The sequence below is a fragment of the Meleagris gallopavo genome, chromosome 19, assembly GCF_000146605.3.
Source record: "Meleagris gallopavo isolate NT-WF06-2002-E0010 breed Aviagen turkey brand Nicholas breeding stock chromosome 19, Turkey_5.1, whole genome shotgun sequence".
Lineage (NCBI taxonomy): Eukaryota > Metazoa > Chordata > Aves > Galliformes > Phasianidae > Meleagris > Meleagris gallopavo.
Genome location: NC_015029.2, coordinates 5,711,137 through 5,719,796, shown reverse-complemented (window position 1 = coordinate 5,719,796; position 8,660 = coordinate 5,711,137). Strand labels below are relative to the sequence as shown.

The window sequence follows — 8,660 nt, the reverse complement described above, 5'->3', positions numbered from 1 at the left end:
AAAAAAAAAGGAAGAGTGTGTGGAAAGAAGGGGGGGAGAAAGAAGCAAGAAAAACGGGGCAAGAAGAGAAGAAATTGGAAGCAAATGGTCCATGAAGTAAACCATGATGCAGAGCTATCGATGCCGCAAATGGTTTATTCATCCGGCTGATATTGTTGTGCCCGGGACTGAATGAACTCTTTCAGAGTGCCATATGAAGTTAAAGCAAGTAAATTTCTATCTTTCTCCGCATTAGCTGCCTCATTGCCCTTCAATCGGGCCTCACAGAGGCAGAAAATAGCTCAACCATCTGCTTTCAAATCCCTCGTTGGCAGTCTCTGGGCTTTGGGAGGGGACCCACCGTGCCTGGCACCCCAGCCACCCTCATCCTGGGCTGGGGAACAGTGGTGACAGCACACGGCCACCTCCCAGTACCGATGGATGGCAATGTGCCCATCTCCAAAGGATGCTCAGGGAACATTCTCTACCTAGCATTCCAGACTGGGAGGGACATGGACTGGGCAGAGCTATGGGGTCTTGCTCAAAGATGCAGAGAGGCACTGGTGCAGTAATGGGGAAGAAGTGGGGGGGCAGGATGCCCTCTCCACAGTCTCCATCCTTGCATCTCCATGCTATAGGCATGTGCCCAACCTACCAGGGTCTGCTAAGCAGCAAATGGCTCCTGTCCAGCCATAACTGACGCTGATGGAGGGCTGAATGGCTGCTGAACATCCCAGCAGCTGGAGCATGTGCAGCACCAAGAGTCCGCAGCCCATGGAAACGTGGTGGTCCCATGGAGGAGGTCACTTTGAAGCCGTGGCTTCCTCCCAGAGAGAGAAGAGGAGGAAGCAAAAGAGGCTGTGGGGAGCAGCCAGAACTCCTCCATCCACATGGGGAAGCCACCAGCACCTCATCAGTGTAATTGCTCCTTTATTGCTGCCCCATGACATTTTCCCTTCCAGTGTCACCCTGAAACAGGCTCGTCCCCTGCTGACACCAATGGCAATTAGCGTGCTGCAGGAGGCGGAGGGGCTGGGCAGGGCTTCCCCTCCACACACGGCCTGCCGTGAAATTTCCAATTAGGCTGCAAACACACGAGACGCCCTCAGCCCTGTAGCTGCCACCCGGCCGTGATCGATTACCTTGGGGTTCTCCAGGATCCCGGCTTCATAACTGCAACAGGCAGGGAAGGAGGGAGAGAGAGACAGAGAGACGTCACTGCACTGTGAATCCACGGAGCTTTGGGACCAGCTCAGACCATTGCCACCACCCACGGCATAGCCATCCCATAGCAATGGGGGTAAAGGTGCGTTATGTTCTCCAGGAGACTCAGCAGTAACCTTGCTAAGGAACCCAGGGCTTGCAAGGACCCAAGAGACAAACGGTGCTACGTGGGACGTGGGCATCTACATAGCTTTAGAACGGTGGAGATTTTGGGCCAGCCTCATTCAGCTCATCATGGGACAGTCCAGAAAGATGGAACCAGATGATCTTTGGGGTCTCTTCCAACCCAAGCCATTCTATGATGGGGAGCAGGCTCTTTGCTTTGGGGTAAAGGATTGTGCTGGCCATATGTCATGCCCCTCCATGCAGTGGGGGCACCATGACACCATGGTGTCTGCTCACCTGATGTGCATGAGGTTCTCATCCATGCTCCAGGGCGCCTTGGGTGTCACAGGCACTGGGATGCCATGTTTCTGCAGAGAGAAGGGGAGCAGTGCTGAGCAAGTCCACAGGGATAGCCAGCCTCCAGCACAGCCTCCGTGGGACTCAGCCCCATAAACACAAAGGCACAACCCCATGGGCACCAGCAGCACAGACAGCTGTGCCTCCAACCCTGCATTCCATCAACTCCACCTTGGGGCAACCAGGGCATCCTTTAACCCAGGTGATAGACATGTTAGAATGGATGTTGAACATCTTTTTCCAGGCCAGGTTGGCTTGTTCCCAAGCTAGGATCCTCTGAAATGGAAGATAACATGGAGACATGTGGCCCACAGTCCTTAACCCATTACCTGAACTCACTGGGCAGCTCCACTGCCCCAACCCGCTCCTACCTACAGAGCAGGCAGCACATTTGCACTTCAAACGGACCTCAGCCACAAGCTCTGACTTGCAGAGAAGGCGAAGCACAGCTCAGTGGGTGCAAGGGCGGAATGACGCCTCTCCTGCCCCATCCCTCGGGGCAGCACATCTCCCAGCCTCTACCCTTTGCCATATACAGAGCACAAGGGCTGGGTCGCAGAGCTCAGCCCCACCAGGCCCCTCGCTCCCATCACAGAGCCCTCCTGGATCCTGACAGAAGACATTTCATCTTCATTAATTCATGCTGAGCAATTACTGTGCTGCCTTGAGCACATCCAGGCATGGAGGACCTGCCCACATCTCCTTCTCTTGAGCATGAAAGAAGGGAAACTCCCTTTTCTTTAGAGTGCTGAGCAAGTACTGCAAACCCTCAACCCCAACCTCTTCTCTTTGGGCCCCAACCCATTTCACTTTCCATTCCCCCCCCCCCTTTCCAAACGAAGAAAAAGAAAAACACAAAACACAAAGATTAAAAAGAAAACCACAACAAAACCCAAACCCAAAACACATGTTCCATTTTCCCTATAATAAAAATGCCACGCTCTTAATAACTCCCCTATTTGACAATTTGTTTGGCAACATATGGAAAGCTCTCGTAAACTCGCCCCTTCATAATACACCAACAGATGGCAAACACAATCCTCAACGTGCAGCCCCGATGTGCTGCTCTGAGCTCCCGTGGCCCCACACCTCACCATCCCCGTGCTGCCAGGCAGCCTGGATGGCAGCTATTTAAAAACTGAAGCAATTTTCTGGTGTATGCACAGAGCTGCCTTTTCCCTTTTGATTGATTGAGCCGAGTTGTCAAGCATTTCCGTGCAGTCGCTAAAAAAGAAAGGTACCCTGGTGGGCACGTAAAAACCTGATGCAAAACTTCTAATGTGTTTTATTGCAACTTGTACTTCAAAAAGGAAGGGACAACAAAGAGGAGTGCGTTTGCTTTGTCTATTACACAAGTCGTTGAGCTGGGACCCGTTTACTTGGGGAAATCGGTTACAAACAGCAGCCAGGTAATTATGAGAAAAAAAGATAGATATATATATATATATGTAGGAGAAAAAAAACAACACTCCAGGAGAACTCAGTGGGGGTGCTGCAGCAATGCTGTGTGGATCTCACTGCCATTGCCCACATGGTGTGGTGAGCATCCCACATCCCATATGAGCATCCCATTGCTCCTACCTGGGCATACTCCATCAGCTCACGGCGCCCAGGGAAGCGCTGGTAGAACTCAGGCATCCTCCACGGTGCGATGACCTGGAGGCAAGCAGAAGCATGAGGCTCGCTGCCCTCTGCCCCCTGAACCCCTCCCCAGTTGAAATTCAATCTCTCCGTGCAATGGTGGAGTAACCCAAAACCCTGACCCTCGCAAGGTGCTGGATGCCAGGGGGAAGCAGGCAGCATTGATCATCCAGCAGCTGCCACTGCGCTGTTTGCTCAGCGGCCTCGTGGTGTTTGGGGGAAAAACAGATCAATTAAGGATCATTACGGCCCCCCCTTAAATACCAAAACGTAGCTCGGTGCAGCTGGCAGCTTGTTAAGGAGAGCTGTGTCTGTGTTAAAGCAGAATTCCCCAGGTGGGCTGGGTCCTTACCTTGATGCTGGGGCACAGCGCATAGCAGCTGAGCTCGAAGCGCACCTGGTCGTTACCCTGAAACACACAGGGAGACATTGAGGGGCTGCCTTGGGGCAGGTGCCCCCACCTCATCAACCCATAGGAGCCATATCCTTCAGTCCCTTCAGGGTGAGAGACGGGAGGCTGCTTTGGAGCTTTGTCCCTGGGACAGCACCAGTGCAGTGGTGCAGACAGACACAGCCACGCACTGTACGTGCATGCAGCCCCCATTGCAATGTTGGAGAGCCCAGACACGTCCCAAAATGCAGCAGAGAGCAAGGGGGATGTGTTTTGGGGTGCAAACTGTCCCAACAGTAGGCACTGAGGTTACCAAGAGCAGCCCTCCCCTGGGCTGAGAGTCCTGAAAACCCAACCTGTGGATGGACCTGGTGATCCTTAAAAGCATTTCCCAGCCTATGTGATCCTATGAAGCCCTGATCTGAGTATTTATTTCTCCATGAAGGGAGAGGAAGACTTCACCACCCAGGAGGATGCTCTGAACCTCTCTCTATCTTAATTGGCCCGTGCTGGTGGGGCACAGCTAACGAGGGCAGGTAGCTGGAAGGGGTGTCCTCCAAGGGAACAGGGCTCACCAAACCCATTTTCCCCCAGCGCCAAGGGGCGTGAGGACCCCCTCCTTCCTCTTGTCCCCAGCCTGAAGGATACATTTACAACCGGGCTGTGAGATCCCCCAGGACTATTACATGCAGGCGAGCAGAGCTGACGGAGCACTCATTTCCCTTACAGGCCCAAAACACCTCCATCTGCTCCTGCAGTGGGGACACCGCAGATGGCGCGCATTGCGGACGCTGCAGGGCCGTGCAGGGTCAGGTTACCCGCAGTGCTGCCTCTGCCTTAATGGCTCGAGGAGGTGGGGGTCTGGGGAGCAGCCGAGGATCCCCAGGGTGGCACTGATGCCAGTGATGCCCAGGGATGAAGAGAAATAAGCAGCGCTCAGGGCACACTCAGTGGGTGCTTTCAGGGGGATGCTGCTGGGTGAATCAGGAGAAGGATGTGGGGAAAGCAGCGTGGCAGGAACAGGAGGCACTGTGGCAATGGAGCTATCTTGGCAGGCATGCCCTTCTGTCCTCAACCTCCGAGTGCATCAAATGTCCTCCTTCCAGCAGGACTCTGCCACCAGGGACCCCAAACCCAACCTGCCTTACACCTGGACCACGGCCAGGGCTGTGGGCTACATGGAGGGTCCCTGAAAGATGGGAGGAGGCGGCCTGGGTGCACACACAGCACCCTGCAGAGCTGCACTGCTGGCACCTGGTGATGGGGTCACCCTGAGCACTCCCAGAAGGGATCACAGAAGATCCCAAGACGGAAGGGACCCATAGGGATTATCGAGTCCAACTCCTGCCTCCGCAGAGGACCTCCCAAAAATCAGGCTGTACGATAGCTGTGCCCCATGGCTTTGTCCTTTTCTGGGACATCGCGGCACAAGTCCTGCATCCTTCTCCCAGGTTGGCTGAGAGCGAAGCAGGAGCGCAGAGCGGCCGCAGAGCATCCTCCCCGAGCATCCTTCCCACGGTCTCTGGCTGCCTCTAGCGGCAAAACCAAAGCTCTGCTATCCCACCAGCACTCCCCGAACGCTTCACCGCGCAAGCACGAGCAGTCAGGGCCCCCCCAGCCCCTCACCTTGCCCGTGGCCCCGTGGGCGATGTATCGGGCCCCCTGCTCCTTGGCGACCAGCACCAGACGGCGGGCGATGCAGGGCCGGGCTAACGCAGTGCCCAGCAGGTAGCGGTCCTCGTACAGTGCATTAGCCTGCACTGCTGGCCAGATGAACTCCTCCACAAACTCCCTGCAGACATCCTGGATGTACACCTGAGGGGATGGAAGGAGCACTGGGATGGAGGGCAGCTGAGGATGCAACCAGCTCCTATGCGAGCTGTGCCATAGACTGTGCCTATGCCATCCTAAGGGGATGGCAAGGCGAGGGAATTCTTGTTCTCCCCTTTTCTAAAGGCTGCCAAAAGATTTAGGTGCCAAACCCCTGGGAAAGGGACTGGGGGGGATTCTCAGAGCTCCCCATGGTACCTTCTCAGCCCCCAGTGCAAGTGCTTTCTTTCGGGCTGCATCAAAGTCTTCCTTCTGCCCAATGTTGGCCTAGAAAAGTGAGAAAAGCTCGGTTGGATGCCTGCACAAAATCAAGGGCATGTCTGGTCTGCATGGACTGGGCTGGGCTTGGAGCCCATTCAGGATGAGCAGGAGGAATTCCCTCCATCTGAGCTGGCATTTGGGGCCGCGCTGCCCTCTGCCAGCCCCTCAGCTGTGCCCCATTAAGATTGTCATCAGCCAGCAAGGACAAGCAGTGCTGCACACAGAAAGGGTGATGTTCACCAGCGCTCCATGCACCCCACACATCCCCATTATGCCCCTACATCCCCAGACCCACCCCCAGCAGCCCCCGGGCTCACCAGGAAGGCGATGACAGTGTAGCCCTGCTCCTTCAGCCACACCAGAATGCAGGAGGTATCCAGGCCCCCACTGTAGGCGAGGACCACGGTGTCCCTGGGTTCAGCCATCTGTGCACTCCCTAAGCACCCTGCAAAGTGTGGGGCTGAGCTCAGCATAATGCAGGCGCTGTGCTTGGGCACGACCCAGCACATCCCAGCCCCACTGGGCACATGAGCAGCACCCCAGCCACAGCCCAAAGTCTAATTAATAGTTAGTGGGTGTTTGTCCTAATTACGCAGGAAACCTCTACACAGGGATTCAGTGCTCCTCAGCCTTTGGCTGAGAGCATGAAGGATTTCAGCCAGCAACAGGGTGACAAAGCTCTGAGTTTGTGGGGCTCTGCAGGGGGCATTTGGGAACCCCAGGGCTCTGCTGGCTGTGGGAAGGGGCTCAGGGCTGTCTCCAAGCCAGGCCGTGGATCTAGGGCCCCACAGAGGTGATGCCAGCCAAACTTTGGCCAGAGACAACAGACAAGAGACAGCCAAATCCCACCCTGAACAACCTCCTTGCTCTCGCCAAGTCAGCACAATCCTGCTCCTGCTTTTGCAAGCAGAGAACTCTCCCTGCCCAGCTCCCCAAGTGTCCTACACGTTTTGCAGCAGGATGCACTTCCCCACATTACACCCCATGGTGTAATCTCTCCCTGCTGCAGGGTCTGGCTCTGCTGAAGCACAGAGGGGTCTGACAGCCCCATATCCACCACTCAGCCCCCTCACCCTGCCATGCAGGCAGCAGCCAGTCTTGTGCAAGCAGCATTTCCGTAACTCCCGGCATCTGGGTGTGCACAGAGCTGGGTGTGTGCCCAGCACACTGGGCTCAGCCTTTCCTTTCCTCTCACTGGGGCATTTACAGGAAAGGCAACTTGTACTTCCCAAAAGGGACCAGCCCCCACACAATCCTGCATCTGCACAGTCCCTGCACCCCAAACCACTTCCCTGTGCAGCATCCAGCATCGCTGCTGCTGCCCGAACTGAGTGCTGCTGAGAATGGGCACACTTGGTTTGTGAGCAGCAGTGGATGGAGCAAACACCTCTGCATTTTCCTGCTCAGACACTTTGCTTTGCCCAGAGAGGTATGGGAATCTGGCTTTTGTTTGCCCTGAGAACACATCCCAAGCCCAGGGCCACCAGTTCCACACACAGTGCTCGTGCTCAGCCTCTCTGTCCAGGAAGGGAGAGCCTCAAAGTTTCAGCCTTATGTGACAGTAAATAAAAGCAAACAAAGCTCAGTGAAGGAGAACATCTCGGGACTTTCTCAACCCTTCTGATTGCACTGCAGCAATTTCCTTGTGACTTTGGTTACACTTTGTACTGGAGAGACTGTTTTCTCTGCCCTGCAGGGACACCAAGATTTTGTTTTTAAACCAAGAGAAATAAAAGGTGGGTGGAGTGATGGTGCCTGAACAGAAAGCTGAAACCTTTGGCAAGGAGGGGAGCTGCCCTCCCCAGGCAGTCTGGCAGGGGACAGCAGGGTAAGCCTTGGCGTGCAAGCATAGGGGCCCCATCCTGCCCCCAGCATCCCCAAACAGAGCAGGGAGGGCAATGGGATGGTGCCAGCTGAGGTCCCAAATCCAGTCCCCTGTGGGCAGCCAAGCTGGGACACTGTCGAGTGGGTGGGAAGTGCCCAAAAACTGAGTGAGAAGTGGTTTGGTGCAGCATAAGTGATGAGAAGGGGCTGGAATCCCCCGTCCCACTCCTCTGAGCCCATCCCACACACCCACGGTGGGGCAGAGCTGGGTGTGGATGGAGAAGGGTCAGCCAGGAGCAGACCCCTACAGAAAAGGGCCCCTTTTCCCCGTCACTCTCCCCTTGCTGTGCCCACACTCACCCGCTCTGTAGGACCGTAGAAACCAGCTGCCCTCAGTGCTCCAGCCCAGCGTCCAGCATCCTCCTCCTCTTCCTCCTCCCTTATAGGCGGGCGGGGGCAGGCGGAGCTGCCAAAGGACTGTCCCCTCCGTGGGCACCGTCCCCAGTGGAGCCCTGCCCTCTAGGTGCCTGGGTGTGCAGCTCACACCCCAGCTAGGATGAGGGTTTTGCCCAGTGCTGCTACCTGTGTCCCCCACTTTGCAGCCATACAGCTGCAGGGTTTCACCCCCCAGAGCCCATCAGGTGGGAAAATGAGGGGCAGAGAACAGCTGCCCCATAGCTGCCTGACTTCCTGCCCAGCCCAGCTCTGCAGGAGAAGGAAGAATTTCTTTGAAAGTCCTGGAAATGGAGAGCTGCAGCTTTGGGGGAGGCTGGTGCATGGGGGGGGGGAGCAGAGTTGTGCATGGGGTAACACCATGCTCCCCTTGTGCACGCACTCAGATCAGCAGCAGGCCTTCCAGCATGGGAAACCAATCACCCATCATAGGGAGTGCTCCTTTAGGGGCACCTCACTGAGAGCACAGCACAAGCAATGGGCTTTGGCAGCAGCAACCTCACCCCAGCACTGTGCCATCACCAAACATGGGGACAAGTGGGTTGGGGTCCCTCCAGCCAGTGCAGCGGGGTGGGACAGAAATGACTTTTGTGCA

The 8,660-nt window shown here is 55.8% G+C and overlaps 1 protein-coding gene across 1 annotated transcript in view; it reads right to left on the bottom strand.

The window, feature by feature from the left end:
* Positions 1 to 8,079, bottom strand: part of ASS1 (argininosuccinate synthase 1) — a 20,550-nt gene extending 12,471 nt beyond the window's left edge. The window contains exons 1-8 of the mRNA XM_010720898.2: positions 7,973 to 8,079; positions 6,106 to 6,233; positions 5,726 to 5,794; positions 5,324 to 5,512; positions 3,659 to 3,715; positions 3,247 to 3,321; positions 1,606 to 1,676; positions 1,122 to 1,152 (exon numbers count right to left, since the gene is read on the bottom strand). Of these exons, the coding sequence (XP_010719200.1) occupies positions 1,122 to 1,152; positions 1,606 to 1,676; positions 3,247 to 3,321; positions 3,659 to 3,715; positions 5,324 to 5,512; positions 5,726 to 5,794; positions 6,106 to 6,213 (600 nt within the window). The 5' untranslated portion in view covers positions 6,214 to 6,233; positions 7,973 to 8,079. The remainder of the gene's footprint in view (positions 1 to 1,121; positions 1,153 to 1,605; positions 1,677 to 3,246; positions 3,322 to 3,658; positions 3,716 to 5,323; positions 5,513 to 5,725; positions 5,795 to 6,105; positions 6,234 to 7,972) is intronic.
* Between the last annotated feature and the right edge of the window lie 581 nt (positions 8,080 to 8,660).